We start from the raw sequence: 13,781 nt of genomic DNA, 5'->3' as shown, positions 1-13,781 counted from the left end.
GATGCACAATTTCACTGTGTGATATTTGGATTCAAAACGATATTTGTTCGTAGTAAAGACAGTTGAATAGTAGTTCTTCATGACTTGACGCATACCACCCGCACTTCGTCTCATCCACCGCTCCAACCTGGCGCACCTCTCAGAGTCTTTACAAAATCAAATTGGACTATCTACTCTAGCTTGCCCGGCGGGGGGAAGTATGTGTAAACAGCAATGTGCTTCTGAGTTTTCTCATCGACCAAATTGCTTTGTTTGGCATTGATCGGTATGACAAGCACGGTCTGTGTCTTGTGATTGTACAGCCTTTTCATCCCGGACTCGAACAGCACGTACTCAGGCTCTCCACGCACGGTGTCCTCCATTAGAGCATACCCCTCGAGCAAGGACTCGAGCGAATTCTTAGCTAGCGCGAGGCCCTCCATGATTCCGTTGAAATTTGCCGTGATTTTGAACTGTTCCTTTAACAGGTGCTTGAATGCTGCCATGTTCGGCATCGAAAACATGTTGATTTCGCTCTTTACCGTGTAGGTGTGAAGCGTGATCGTGGCCTTCTCTTGGGGCTTGGTGAAGCGGACCGCGGCGTGTAGTGAGAATTTCTCGTTGTTGGCGAACCAGGCTGGGCCATCGGGAGTAGGGGGATGCACATAGTGGGTTGGGCTGGGACCGCCTGCCTCTTGATGGGCGAACTGGTCAGCCATGCTGCCGTGATAGAGGACCATTCCTGGCTTAAGGAACAGCGGGTCGGCTACCGCTTCAGTGTGGTCCAAAGAGTGCGACATCGTTGGTCAAGTTAGGGTGGGAAGTATAAAATGATAATTGTGCCTAAAGCTAGCTGTAGGTGTAAAGTAAAGGTCGAAGGGAAGATGGGGTGATGTGATTCGATCTCAAGGCTGATTCTAAAGCTGAGGTTCTCGCTGTTGTGGAAGCTTTGAAACCTAAGAGAATATATAGGTTGAAGTTCTAAGTAGGGAAGATAGAAACCTAAGGGAAAGAGAGCGTTTATATACAGAGGTGCAGCCGGCCGCCGCTAGTAGCCATTATCCAATACAAGTATGAATGACACGAAGGATAATTGTCATATGCTATTCAGCTCACCTAAGAAAACGCCCATTGTTTCATGATCCAGCCTTACTTCAACTGGTTTGAATTGTTGCAGGGCTGACCTTCTGCAGCTTTCAACTATAATTGGTTGTTGCTGTCGGCTGAAATCCGCTGCATGTAACACAAAAGAACGGGAATGGCATGTGGTCTCAATTACCGCCCCGACAAGAGCCGGCTCTGGACTGGGTCGAGAAAGTCGGATTGTGGACAACGTTTTGGTGGAAGTTTAGCAAAGTCAATAATGCACCAATTCTCAACTCTATCTCTTATGAATTGGGTACTGGAAGACCAATACCCGGTATCCCCAACCACATTGACCAAGCTACGCGGACCATATTCATCCCTAATCGTTGTAGTACCACCCAAACGCCAGTTCAGACCTAGAAATCCTCACACATTTTCGAAATCCCGAAAGCAGATGAATCTTACTCGTCTGAACCACTTTCGTCTGCCTCCTCTTCAACCACTCGATTGCTTCTTCTCCTCCTGCCACCATTCACGACCTCAGAACCATTGTGACCAGGCTCTTCATCCTCCTCTTCCTCGGCTTCTCCCTCCTCCTCATTCTCCTCTTCCACCTCAGGTGCTTCCTCAACTCGGGTTCTTCGCCTTCTCCCACTCGAACCTTCACCACCATTATCGTCTTCGTCCACATCTGCTCTTCTCCTCTTGCTAACACCACTTCTTTGCTTCTCCCTTAGATGATCATCTGTAGCCGTGACAGCTTTTGGTCCAACGAAGTGCTTGCCATCCCATGCAGTATCGCATTTTGCACAAGTTTTGCCTGGCCGTGCTCTCCAATATGCCTCTTCGCAGATGTTATGCAACCTAGTATTACAATCCAGATTCGAACACCGTTGCCCAATCGTTACAATCTCTTTGCATGCTTCACAGAACTTGATTGCCTGCCATTCTTCCGGTTCATCTGCGTCGTTGTACGTATGGACTAGCCAGGTTCGTAGTTCCATCAACGCGCGCGGTGTGAGCATGTAGTATCCAGATCTTGTCCGAGCGAGCCACTTTTCCTTTTCAAGTTGCGCAAGAAGCTTCTCTGTCTGATCCGACATGAGGCCCTTGTCTGCAGCTTGAGATTGTGCGCCTGCCTCGCCATTGCTCTGCCGCGTAGTACCTTTGCGGATTTTCGTCTCCAGAGCCTGCATATCGGAAACAGCCATCACCTCCCTTCGCTTTGTGTTATAGGTCTCGAACATGGCGTCAAGGAATCGCTTGATATAATAGATCTCTTCTGTGGTTCGAGTCGTTGCTAATTGTGTGAGAGGATCGCTAACACTATTCACCAAGGCCCATATTCGCTCCTTCGTGTCCTGGTTCCTTGTGCTCTTGATCTCATAATCGAAAGGAGAGACAGCCTCCGCAGCTGCTTCGATGAAAGAGTCGAGATCTGCTTGGACAATCTGATCTTCATTGACCTCCTTGTCTGAGGCTTTTAGCTATATCTTTTGCACATTTTCTAGGGAGCAAACCTTCTTGTACTGAGAGAATGGCTGCTAGCATAGGCTTGGCTTCTGCGAATGTCAAAGTTCCACGGGCTAGGAAAGACTGCAGAAATGCACGATTCCCATTGTTGTACCGCGTTGCCGCGACTCTTCCGTCGTCAGACATGTGTTGGGTGGTCTCGTAGTCAGGGTTTGGGAATTTGAGTCTGGTCTGGTGTTCAGGTCAAAATTCGGGGAGACGCGATCGACGCGTTTGCGTGGGGCTAAATTTAGCGTATTTGCACTCCACATCGTCGATAATCTATCAATTCTCCAAGCGTATCGTTAAAATACCCGAGACCGGCATTTCAGAAGCACTAACTATCTACAGTACGGCGTACTGTCCTTGACGGTACTATTTTATTTCAGGGGTCGGGACAGATCATCTTGATATTGCTCTAATCACAACTGACAACTCCGAGTCGGAGCTCTCACAAACGACTATTTCATTGATCAGGACAGATCGGCCCGTAGCTTGATTCTTCAGCTTACCGAATCTTCGACAATAGCCTAAGGCGTCGACTGGAATGTGGTGAGATTGTGGTTTTGTTGCACGTCGTTTCAATGTCCGAAGTCGCTCCCTGATATCAGGCCGAGGAACGAGTGTCTCAGACCTCGAGATTCTGTTCAAATTTACAATATCGTCTCTCGGAAATCCTCGACTTACTTCAATGCCGTATGAGGGCATGATTCTTTGTTTTGTTGTATTATCATAGCAGGAGATTTTGTTTCTCGTCTTTTTTCTCTCCAGCGCTCAGAACATTCACTAAAGCCATGGTGGGAAATTGTCCAAAAATTTATGGCAAGATGGAAATTATTCCAGGTACAAACACTTGATAAGAAATTAAAAGCCGAATCCGGCCGCAATCCATCATAGCAGTGTTCGACTTTTAGTCAAAACGAGCATTGCAAACCAGGAATTTGAGAGGCGTCAGCTAGGAGAGTGCACATCAAGTTGCTGGTCGAGGGACAAGACGACTACGCGGGTATTATTCGAGTGCCGTGAAAGTAAGACAGTGGGCAAGATCGAGGCTTATAGAACAGACAGTTTTGGCCCCGTCAAGTTGGCTTTCCCTGACCGTAAAATTTGCAACCCAATTGAGAGGATCACTGTAATGCTCAAGACCGATCACTCCAACGCTTGGTGAAGCTTGGAAACTCGGACAGGAAGCAAGATAAGCTGCTTATATTTGCATGAATGAGAGGTATGGGTAAAGCCACTTGGGAAGAAAGGGAAAGGAAATAAGGTGGTTATCAATTGACTGTCTCTGCGAATTGCAGTTTAATACTACCACTCATTCGATTTCCAAGACTAGCGCCATACTTCCTGGGAAGATAGTGTTCATGACAGAGGCGGGCTTTGGCAACTTTGGTATAAGTCCTTATCCCAATTCAAGGGCGCCTTGGTGAAATGGAACATTGGGTCTCATCTAATGCTTTTGCATTATTGCGGATTTCCTCACTCGAGCTTAGAAGGTCTATTTCGCCACACAGACCCGCTTCTTCAATTGCAATGAAGCTATTCTGATTGGTGGTCTCTCAAAGAGCTTTCCCCACACTCCATTGCATCCCCGCAACCCCGGCCGAATCCGGTACGTGCTTCGCCTGGATGAGGGAGGTATCTGGCTGTCATCCAAATTCTGCTCTCTTCCTCTGTCAATGATGGTGTACGATTCACAATAGTTTCAGAACCACGTGTTATTGTATGTCGGTAATCGTTTGAGAAAAAGATTGCACACGATGTGTAGCAAAAAAAGAAAATTATCGTCGCGCCCCTTTCACCCGAAAGAAAACTGAACCCACTGCCGACTATGGACCCACCTAGACCTCGCATTCGAATCGTCATAAACAAACCAATTCGATATTCCCGAGACTATTTCAATAAACTGATTGTTTTATCTGATCGTCTATTGCGCCTAGATTTTTCTTCGGGCCTCATCTTTTTCTCGTCCCTCTCAATTCTTACACTCTCACCTCTCTCTTTCTCGATAGTTTCACGATTTTGACTTTACCTCGGCTCCCAAAAACCTGGTCAACAACATGCCTCTCACTGGGGAAGAGATCGCAAAGCACAACTCGCGAGAGTCGTGCTGGGTAATTGTTCATGTACGCTTTTCCAATGATTACTGGTGGCAGATGTCTAATTTGGACGCAGGGCAAAGCTTACGATGTGACGGAATTTCTGCCAGGTGAACCACCCCCACTACTGCAGCAATTGACTGATCTATGAACTAATGTAATACAATAGAACATCCTGGCGGACCCAAGATCATTCTCAAATATGCTGTAAGTCTCAATACTACCTGACAAACATCCCTGGAAGTTCATCTCAGCTAACAGCTTCATAGGGCAAAGATGCAACCGAAGAATATGTATGTCTGCAACACCCACACCACATTGAAGCGTAATTGACGGGTAAGGAACCCATACACCCTCCGGATACATTGGACAAGTACCTCGACAAATCCAAACATCTCGGAGTGGTTGACATGAAGACTGTCGAGAAGGAGGAGAAGGAAGAGTCGCCAGAAGAGATAGAGAGACAGCAGAGGATAGAGCGTATGCCAATTTTGGAACAATGCTACAACTTGATGGACTTCGAGGCAGTGGCGAGGGGTGTCATGAAGAAAACTGCTTGGGCATACTACTCAAGCGGTGCTGATGATGAGATTGTGAGTTCTTCATAGAATTCAGCCGTCCTTACTGATCTATCTAGACCATGAGAGAAAATCACACAGCCTTCCACAAGATTTGGTTCCGACCTCGGATTCTGGTTGATGTTGAGAAGGTTGATTTCACAACCACCATGCTAGGCACGAAAGTCGATATCCCGTTCTATGTTACAGCTACGGCATTAGGAAAGCTTGGAAATCCTGAGGGAGAGGTTGTCCTCACACGAGCAGCAAAAAAGCATAATGTCGTGCAAATGATCCCCACTCTTGCATCTTGCTCGTTTGACGAGATCATGGATGCAGCAGAAGGTGACCAGGTCCAGTGGATGCAACTCTATGTCAACAAGGACCGAGAAATCACAAAGAAGATTGTACAACACGCTGAGAAGCGTGGTTGCAAGGGCTTATTTATCACCGTCGATGCTCCGCAACTGGGCCGTCGAGAGAAGGACATGCGATCAAAGTTCACAGATACCGGATCAAACGTTCAAGCTGGTTCGACAACAGACAATTCTCAAGGTGCTGCCAGAGCTATTTCTACGTTTATCGACCCTGGTTTGAGCTGGAAGGATATCCCATGGTTCCAATCCATCACCAAGATGCCCATTATTTTGAAGGGCGTCCAGAGAGTTGAGGATGTCATCAGAGCCATCGAGTCCGGCGTCCAAGGTGTTGTTCTTTCCAACCACGGAGGTCGACAACTCGACTTTGCACGATCTGGCATTGAGGTCCTCGCCGAAGTCATGCCCGTCCTTCGAGAACGTGGATGGGAAAACAGAATCGAGATATTCGTTGACGGAGGCGTAAGAAGAGCTACGGACATTATCAAGGCACTCTGCCTTGGTGCCAAAGGTGTTGGTATTGGCAGGCCATTCTTGTATGCCATGAGTGCGTACGGACAACCTGGTGTAGATCGTGCTATGCAACTTCTCAAGGATGAGATGGAGATGAATATGAGATTAATCGGATGCTCGAACGTCGATCAGCTGAATCCGACTTTGGTTGACACGAGAGGCCTGAACATGCACACAACCAGTGTACCATCTGATACTTTGGTATGTATCTTCCACTTCTATCACACTCTTACTAACTATGGCTCCAGGGTATGTCTGTGTATGATCCATTGGTCAGCCCGAAGGAGAAGGCAAAGTTGTAGATGAGACGGAGTACCAGATTCTGCTGGATTTGTATATATTGATGCCGTACATTATAAATGATCTTGATTACCCATGCCAGCCACAATCACAAGACATTGTACCCCTGGACTCACATCATCTTCTGCCGTTTTCTTACTCCATTTCGCTGTTTAGGCCGTCCCTAGCCAATCTATCGAGTGGCTTCACACTAATGTCACAGACATGTCAGACAACTGACTCAAAACAGTTGATCACAAGCCGATTTGGAGATCTCCAACATTCCTCCACCAGCGAAACAAGGGGAGAGTCATGTTTCTCACGTGATAAGACCCAGTTTTGATTTTCCACAGCCTCGCAGGATGCGTCAGCCGGGCGTCGCGCACCCATAATCGTCATCTGCAATCTCGATTAAAATCTCCACTCAAGCCTGATCCCGCTGAACACGGCTCCCAATAACAAACAATAATATCACGGGTGTTTATTTACATGCCCCTCTCCATTCGCCCGTTCCCTCACTTTCGATGCGACTTTCAACGTGTTTTCGTCCATTTTTGAAGAAAGAGAAGTAATCGGCTGAAACCTTGCTCCAGGTGCATATGATGAGGCGCTTGAATGAGACATTGCAAAAGCAGGTAGTGAGCTCACTCGAGGTGTGCTTTTGCTGAGAAGAGGATCGCACTTCTTTGCCCATTCTCAACCCATACACAGCCACGCGAATCCTTCCTCCTCCTCGACTAATCTCTCCAATCCAGCGGTCAAAGATTCTTTTTTGACGTGGCACCAACCGATCGTCACTGTCACCTAAAATCTACCGGAACGAAGCCGACCAACTAGACGACCGGGCTGCTGCGAAGATGGCACAAAGTCTCGAGGCGAAGATCGTGGTATTGGGATCGCAGGGTGTGGGAAAAACTTCACTGGTGCACCGATATGTAAAGAATGAATTCGCACCAGTAGGCACGACGTCGACAGTCGGCGCAAGCTTCTTGACGAAGAGGGTGGTAGACGAAGATTCCGATACCACTGTAAGGCTCCAAATATGGGACACAGCAGGGCAGGAACGATTCAGGCAAGTCTCCCGAGTGCTTAAGCAGCAATTGCTAATACGAATGGCAGATCGATATCAAGACTTTATTACAGAAGCGCAAATGCCTGTATCCTTTGCTACAGCATAACAGACCTCTCCTCCTTTGAAGAAATGGGCGTGTGGCTCGCAGAACTTCGGCGCAATCTTCCTGCAGACATTATACTACATGTCGTAGGCACGAAATCAGATATCGTTGCGAGAGATCCTTCGCTGCGTCAAGTTCCGTTTGAGCGCTGTATTGCATACGTCGCGGATAATCTGGCACCAGGAATGAGCAGTACTCCACCTGCAACTGCAACACCAGGCAGCTCAGGAGGGATTTTGGAAGGAATGGGAGGAGGTGGGATGTACGGAGGCAACTGGCTAGGACAAGGTGGAAGAAATAGTAATAATGCTTTGGATGGGGCGAGGAGTCCAAGCTCTAAGAGAAGTAGTGGATTCTGGGGACAAGAAGTTGGATGGGATTGCTGTCACGAAGTTTCTGCCGAGAATGGAGAAGGCGTGGAAGAGGTCTTCAGAGTCATATCGAGAAAGTTGGTTGAGCAGAATAGGAAGTTGACGGATGGATTGGCGAGTGCAGCTCAGACACCAAACCCCACGCCTGGTTTGGATGGAGGTGACGGTTACTTTGATCATATGAGACCGGGTGGGAGTTTTAGAGTTGGCAGAGATAGGAGAAGTTGGTTTGGAGTGCAAGTCGAGAGCTATATCGAAGAGACCGAGGCGAATGGAACTGCTGTGGATAGGCATGTCAAGACTAGAAGGAAGTGCTGTTAGTTTAGATACCCGGAGTTTTAGAGTTTGGGAGATGGCATGAATGATGGATAACGAAAGCATTCGGACATGGCGTTGGTGGGATAGCATCAGGAGTTTTGTGGCAGATTATTTCCAATGGATATCATGACCCTCTTTCCCATAAAGCGATTCCTGAGAGATAGTGTGAGAGATAGTGTATGAATTGTGAAGAAACCATCGGTGTAATATTGCGAGTCCATTTACAATCTCAATACACAAACTGCTATGCCCTAAAGGTGTCAAAAGTATGAAAACGCCGATACCCAACGAATCTACATAAGAACACAGCACGAATTCTGCTTCTTTGCCTGTGCTATTCAATCCATTAGCATCCGAACATGCTTCACAAGCAGAACTGCCGCACTTACTATAAAACATCTTGCTCTGGGCGCTCAATCCGTCACTCTTCGCCACCAAATCATCAATCTTCTCCCCTCTCTGCAGCACACTCTCAATCGTCTTATGCAGCACAATCTTCGTCTCATCCAACTCCTTCTGAATCTTCATGATACTATCTGCTTGCTGTGGATCCTGGTATTTCACAATATAATCCTTCAATTCAGGGAAACTAAGCGTAGGACTTGAAGTAGCCCATGATGAGCGAGGGTGCTTGGCTAGGAACTCGTCGACGACTTTCGACAGCAGTTGGTGAGCAACGAGGGCGGGGTAGTCGTGATCTGAGATTATGATACCGGCGACACCTTCGGTGCGGCCGTAGGCGTGGAATGTATAATCTGCGATGAGATTAGATTGCGGATCAAGTATAAAGATTGTATCTCCGACCTTGTTCCTCGACATCTTGCCTTTGTCCGGGTCGAGTCCTCTCAGCAACTGTCTTGCTGAACAGGGTCATGAATTCCCCATAACTATTTCCACAGCGTCAGTCTTGCGCTTCCTCTGCTTTCGGAATCAAAAGTCGTACTTGTTACGTGTGAATCGTGAGTATGCACTCAAGTCCTTCTCGGCGCATAGCTCGTGTGCGGGCTTCTCCTGGTTCTTGATTATCTGATAGCGGTCAGTACATTGTTATCTCTGGATGTAGGGATTTGAGCAGCATACGCCAATGTAGTGCAACTTCATTTTTGCGGTCGTGATGTGTGAGGAAGGCGAATGAAGAAAGGAATTGGAGAGGATGGGGAGTCCTTTGTTCTTTTGAAACTTGAACTCCGTCACGGACAGGATTGCCTCACATGGCGGGAGGCGGAGCGACGGAAAAAGGTTATGCCGAGGCAAGGCTGATTTGAATCACAGAATGGAATTCGCAACTTGCTCATTACCAGAATGGTGCCTTGAATCATCTCGGACATATTGAGTATCTATAGAACTCCTCGAAACAGAATGCATTCAGTCCGCACATCTACTGAAAGTTTCTTCTTCTCAACGCTGTTCAGCATCGAAAAAGCAGTATACCATCACAAATTCGATCCAACAGACCGGCAGAAGCCTCCCCGTATTCTAGGCGCCGAACCTCTTAATTATTCCGGCAGCCCGCAACTATTATTACCTAGAACGCAGTAAATTATCTTTTTGAGCGGTGTTTAGAGCTGTATAACAGACTATTAATTCTCTAAATACAGATCGTCTCCTCTTCGAGCCACCTTTCCTTTCAAGGCTACGTCTCTCGCATCACGATCCGCTTCGTGTGAAGGCTCTCTCTGCGATATTCAACGACTTCCCTCTCTCTCACGAAATGTGTGATTGGGCTTGCAAGACATACGCAGCTTGTACGCGTACTCCGAAACACATGAATCAAGATCACATTATCTTTTGTACGGACGCAAGAAGGGTTGCAAATAACCCATGCCAACTTGCCTCCGGGTTTCTGAGAGATCTCCCGTTGAGTCTTGAGACACAAGACACGGATATAGCGGGATCCTGTCCTCCCTGTGCTGGAACAACACCGACTAATTCCTCTGACTAGACTGGTTGCCTTCCCCCCAGTCCAGAGAAACAGATCGCTGGTAAACCTTCTTGCGAGCTGCCTCTCCGAGATCCTGAAATGTACTAAATATAGTTAGTTTAGTTAGGTCGTAGAAGAGGTAACGCACAATGAATCAATTCCCGAGACTTTAAAGACTTCGAGGTTTAATTCGTTGAGATGGACATTTGGACATGTTTTGCAGTAGAGATCGAGAACGAGATATAACAGAGAAGAATGAAGATTGCTACATATATGTGTACAGTAGTCTTCTAGAGGTTGAATATCACGCCATTTAACAAAAGCGTTGATGATTGCGTTAAGATTTTGAAAAGGTTGTTCGCGATATCGAAGGATTACCCGCACCGGAGTAGCCTGACTCATTTCGTCCTAAGTGTAGAAAAGATTGCTAGTATGGCTTGTGGAGGAAGTGTTATCAGGGGAATAAAAAAAAGGTAAGATTATATTCTTTGAAGAATCTGAACCACGGTGTTCTACTTAAGCTGCAATTCTAAAAAACTGCACGTGCCTAAGGCTGTGAGGCTGTGAGGCTGTGCTGCTCTGCGGTGCGCTCTGCGGCTTCAAGCGAGCTAGCTTGCATGCCGTATTTAAGTGGATTTGCGATTTAAATAACTCGATAACCAACGCCACCATTAATTAAGCTCGAGCTCCGCAACCAAAGTACATCTTGACGTCTCACATCCCTCACTGTAAAACTTTCAATTTCCACTCCAAGATACCAATATCGAATAGGCAACGGGGCGGACAAAAAATAGTATGATGAATGTTCATATAAAGATGGGAATACCTGAAAGACCCGATTTGAAGGGTCGTTTTTAATTCTCGGGGGTAGATTGGAGTACAAAGTCATGGGCTATCAGTTTCACTTTGAATAAAGCAGCATCAGTCATCACGGATTTCAAGGGAACTCTGCGAGAAATGAACTAGTTGATCGCTAGGTATCGATATCTATAGGGTTACATAGGTAGCTCCTCTTCATGTAAGCACACTAAGCATCCTGAGGATAGGTTAATTTGTCTACTGCTTGCCACGCTTCCGTCTCCAGATACCTGCTGCGGATGGGTTACAGCAGCTGATTGAATGTAGTAGCCACAGCTATGCTTAGGGTTTGAGGTGGAAGTTTGTTCTCTGTCAAATCATGTTCGACTTCTTCGTAGGACTTATAAAGTAGATATTCGCCTCCCACTTCGATTGTAAACACAGTCCCTACCGGAGCATCCTCTCTATAGAATGCTCGTCGATAATTCGCAACGCTAATAGCTTGTGTATAGTCCGTTCCTTTCTCTCGTAATCTCCGCAGTCGAAGTTCGCTGATTAGTATCAATATATCTCTCAAGGAGGATAGGACGCTATTCATAGAGCTGTTCTTCCACGTTTTGTTTGCTGCACAAATTTTACTTGTGACTGCTTCGGGATCGTCGAGAAACATGATCTTGGTGTCTGGCGGATGGGAAGAAGACATCTTTCCGCCAACGAGGTTTGGAAGCATTGGATTCATCAGATGCGCACGTTTCTTGTACCCAAGCTGGGGAAGAAACCTTTCTGCAAACTCGAAGATTCCACACTGTAAAACGAAGTTAGCCTCTCCCAAAGTTTATGCTTCAAATGAAAAAAGTTTTCACCTGATCTGCGCCACCAAATTGAAAGTCGATCCTTAAGTGTTGCTCTGCCAACGTCTGCAATCCAGGACAGGGCATTGGACTCAGCATATCGGGATTATAACTCCGGTCCCAGGCATCCTTAAGAGGTATTAAAGTGCAGAGCTTCCACTGGTCGACTGTGAATTCCGGTTTCAGCACATATGAAGACTCTTGAACAAAACGCACTCTTGAGGATGGGATGCTAATAGCTTTAAGCGGTGCCACTATAATAAATTTATAGTACTGCATACGCTGCAGCATCTGTTCCATGGGATATTTAACATTGTCGAGGAGTGCTAGGCGATCCCAACCTTCGTCGCCGCTGGCAATTTCAAGTAATTCGATGTATTCATATCGCGCACTTTTCTCCACGTCCAACTCTCCCCACCTCAGATATCTCCCCAGTCTCCCCAGACGGACTTGATACCTCAACCTCAACCACTCTGAATTCTGCACCAGCAAACTCTACCCGCGCAACATTGAGAGTGCAAACTACGAGAAGACACCGTTGAATGCCGTTAATCGAGTGCGAAACCGGGGTAAGCACAATTCTCCACATCCCAATTGCACAATGAAGCTCATGGTGGAAAAAGCGTTCTACGATCGTGCAATGATCCATGGCATTGTCGATGCAACACCTCTTCTCCACGTCGCCTTCAACCCGGCTGAGCCTGGAGACGATCCGTTCCCCGTTGTCCTGCCTATGCTGGGCTGTACGGCTTCTTTTCAAGGTGGAAAATCATCCGCAGACGAAGCCCCCGATGCCAATATTTATCTCCATGGTTACGTTCAGCGCGTCTCATGAAGCTGCCGAAGTCTGATGAGCACGCCTCTCGCGGACTTCCAATCACCATTTCGGCTTCGATCCTGGATGGGCTTGTCCTGTCACTCACCCCATTCCACAATAGCTGCAATTATCGCTCCGCTGTCGTGTTCGGATATGCCACTGTAGTCAGCGACGAGGCTGAGAAGATGTGGGCAATGGAGACAATTACGGAGAACACTATTCGTGGACGGTGGGAGAACTCCCGAGTTCCACCCACCAAAACCGAGATGACCAGCACGTCCATCCTCCGCGTCCGCATCCATACAGCTAGTGCGAAGGTTCGGACGGGTGAGCCACTCGAGGATAGGAAGAACTTGAAGGATGATGCTTTGACGGCTAAGGTCTGGACTGGCATTGTGCCTTCGTGGCTACAGTGGGGTGAACCTATTCCGACGAGAACAAGGTCCCCAATCCGCCGGAGTACTTGAACCAATGGGTGAGTGAGGAAAATTCAAATGGAAAAGGCAAGGCTGTTGCAGCTGCAACCTCGTAGGGTGGCATGAAAATAGTGTCAGGCTCCATAGCATGAAATCATAGCAGATAGCAGTGCAGAGCAAATACAGCATCATCGCTTTGTTGCAGAAGTTACAATCGAAGGATCCCGGAACATGTGACAGGTCTTAGATGAATTGTGCTGGGAAGCTAACTTGCAGACAGCATCTGAGTCGATAGAGTCAATAAAGACCTTCACACGGTTTTCAATTTGCTCGGCCGTTGGCGGGTAATTGGCCATGGGCTGATGAGCCATATGGTTTCAGTAAAACAAGAGTCTGGAGGCAATCTCTCGAGGCCAACAAAACCAGAAAGATAGGCAGAGGGCAGACATTCCCGTGCTGATGGCGAAGGTTGGGCGATGAGGATCTTGCCCACGATGATCGGAAATGGATTGGCAGACCTGGCAGATGCTGGCAGATGCTGGCAGATGCTGTTGTGCAGTGACCTGGCTGGTAAGTTTTTCTTTCATAACGGAGGACGACGTTGCAAATGCGGGTTCGTGGCCCGTGCACTAAGTGAATGCCAAGCTTGGTACTGCAGCAGAGAGAATTGCAACATGGTTAAAGCGATACCGTAGTAGTGTTAAAAAAAGTA

General features: G+C 47.3%; 8 protein-coding genes across 8 annotated transcripts; 3 read left to right on the top strand and 5 right to left on the bottom strand.

Moving 5' to 3' along the window:
• Positions 1–22: 22 nt before the first annotated feature.
• LY89DRAFT_691873 (uncharacterized protein) lies at positions 23–1,075 on the bottom strand. Its single transcript, XM_018216425.1, has one exon. The coding sequence runs from the start codon at positions 777–779 to the stop codon at positions 171–173; it is 609 nt and encodes a 202-aa protein (XP_018061786.1). The 5' UTR covers positions 780–1,075; the 3' UTR covers positions 23–170.
• A 451-nt stretch (positions 1,076–1,526) lies between these two features.
• On the bottom strand, positions 1,527–2,912 carry LY89DRAFT_660755 (uncharacterized protein; the record flags this gene model as incomplete). Its single annotated transcript, XM_018212566.1, has 2 exons — positions 2,586–2,912; positions 1,527–2,545 (listed from the first exon to the last, which is right to left on the bottom strand). The coding sequence occupies exons 1-2, from the start codon at positions 2,722–2,724 to the stop codon at positions 1,527–1,529; spliced, it is 1,158 nt and encodes a 385-aa protein (XP_018061785.1). The 5' UTR covers positions 2,725–2,912.
• A 1,345-nt stretch (positions 2,913–4,257) lies between these two features.
• On the top strand, positions 4,258–6,503 carry LY89DRAFT_691872 (uncharacterized protein). Its single transcript, XM_018216424.1, has 7 exons — positions 4,258–4,703; positions 4,753–4,786; positions 4,846–4,883; positions 4,946–4,969; positions 5,018–5,269; positions 5,314–6,324; positions 6,372–6,503. Exons 1-7 carry the CDS (start codon positions 4,638–4,640, stop codon positions 6,423–6,425), a joined length of 1,479 nt encoding a protein of 492 aa, XP_018061784.1. The 5' UTR covers positions 4,258–4,637; the 3' UTR covers positions 6,426–6,503.
• A 334-nt stretch (positions 6,504–6,837) lies between these two features.
• On the top strand, positions 6,838–8,409 carry LY89DRAFT_725910 (P-loop containing nucleoside triphosphate hydrolase protein). The gene is made up of 2 exons (XM_018219014.1): positions 6,838–7,474; positions 7,522–8,409. The coding sequence occupies exons 1-2, from the start codon at positions 7,260–7,262 to the stop codon at positions 8,267–8,269; spliced, it is 963 nt and encodes a 320-aa protein (XP_018061783.1). The 5' UTR covers positions 6,838–7,259; the 3' UTR covers positions 8,270–8,409.
• A 150-nt stretch (positions 8,410–8,559) lies between these two features.
• On the bottom strand, positions 8,560–9,367 carry LY89DRAFT_601544 (putative snare protein; the record flags this gene model as incomplete). The annotated part of the gene is made up of 5 exons (XM_018210204.1): positions 8,560–8,600; positions 8,656–9,021; positions 9,071–9,153; positions 9,210–9,292; positions 9,347–9,367. 5 exons carry the CDS (start codon positions 9,365–9,367, stop codon positions 8,560–8,562), a joined length of 594 nt encoding a protein of 197 aa, XP_018061782.1.
• Positions 9,368–10,191: 824 nt separating this feature from the next.
• LY89DRAFT_660748 (uncharacterized protein) lies at positions 10,192–10,589 on the bottom strand (the record flags this gene model as incomplete). Its single annotated transcript, XM_018212565.1, has 2 exons — positions 10,192–10,281; positions 10,332–10,589. 2 exons carry the CDS (start codon positions 10,587–10,589, stop codon positions 10,192–10,194), a joined length of 348 nt encoding a protein of 115 aa, XP_018061781.1.
• A 593-nt stretch (positions 10,590–11,182) lies between these two features.
• Positions 11,183–12,401, bottom strand: LY89DRAFT_366631 (Nucleotidylyl transferase). The gene is made up of 2 exons (XM_018207032.1): positions 11,849–12,401; positions 11,183–11,790 (listed from the first exon to the last, which is right to left on the bottom strand). Exons 1-2 carry the CDS (start codon positions 12,134–12,136, stop codon positions 11,290–11,292), a joined length of 789 nt encoding a protein of 262 aa, XP_018061780.1. The 5' UTR covers positions 12,137–12,401; the 3' UTR covers positions 11,183–11,289.
• LY89DRAFT_366630 (uncharacterized protein) lies at positions 12,402–13,188 on the top strand. Its single transcript, XM_018207031.1, has one exon. It carries the CDS (start codon positions 12,668–12,670, stop codon positions 13,118–13,120), a length of 453 nt encoding a protein of 150 aa, XP_018061779.1. The 5' UTR covers positions 12,402–12,667; the 3' UTR covers positions 13,121–13,188.
• The last annotated feature ends 593 nt before the right edge of the window (positions 13,189–13,781 follow it).

The sequence above is a fragment of the Mollisia scopiformis genome (assembly GCF_001500285.1).
Source record: "Mollisia scopiformis unplaced genomic scaffold LY89scaffold_37, whole genome shotgun sequence".
Lineage (NCBI taxonomy): Eukaryota > Fungi > Ascomycota > Leotiomycetes > Helotiales > Mollisiaceae > Mollisia > Mollisia scopiformis.
The sequence above is the reverse complement of the archived record's forward strand: the minus strand, read 5'-3'. Positions and strand labels throughout refer to the sequence as shown.

Bases quoted from the DNA above. Each gene is read 5' to 3' on its own strand.
- LY89DRAFT_725910 (XM_018219014.1), top strand. From the start codon at position 7,260: ATGGCACAAAGTCTCGAGGCGAAGATCGTGGTATTGGGATCGCAGGGT. The intron at 7,475-7,521 runs GCAAGTCTCCCG...TACGAATGGCAG, and splicing joins GCAGGGCAGGAACGATTCAG to ATCGATATCAAGACTTTATT.
- LY89DRAFT_366630 (XM_018207031.1), top strand. From the start codon at position 12,668: ATGAAGCTGCCGAAGTCTGATGAGCACGCCTCTCGCGGACTTCCAATC.
- LY89DRAFT_691872 (XM_018216424.1), top strand. From the start codon at position 4,638: ATGCCTCTCACTGGGGAAGAGATCGCAAAGCACAACTCGCGAGAGTCG. The intron at 4,970-5,017 runs GTATGTCTGCAA...TTGACGGGTAAG, and splicing joins AAGATGCAACCGAAGAATAT to GAACCCATACACCCTCCGGA. The intron at 6,325-6,371 runs GTATGTATCTTC...CTATGGCTCCAG, and splicing joins GTGTACCATCTGATACTTTG to GGTATGTCTGTGTATGATCC.
- LY89DRAFT_691873 (XM_018216425.1), bottom strand. From the start codon at position 779: ATGTCGCACTCTTTGGACCACACTGAAGCGGTAGCCGACCCGCTGTTC.
- LY89DRAFT_366631 (XM_018207032.1), bottom strand. From the start codon at position 12,136: ATGGAACAGATGCTGCAGCGTATGCAGTACTATAAATTTATTATAGTG. The intron at 11,791-11,848 runs GTGAAAACTTTT...TTCGTTTTACAG, and splicing joins AATTTGGTGGCGCAGATCAG to TGTGGAATCTTCGAGTTTGC.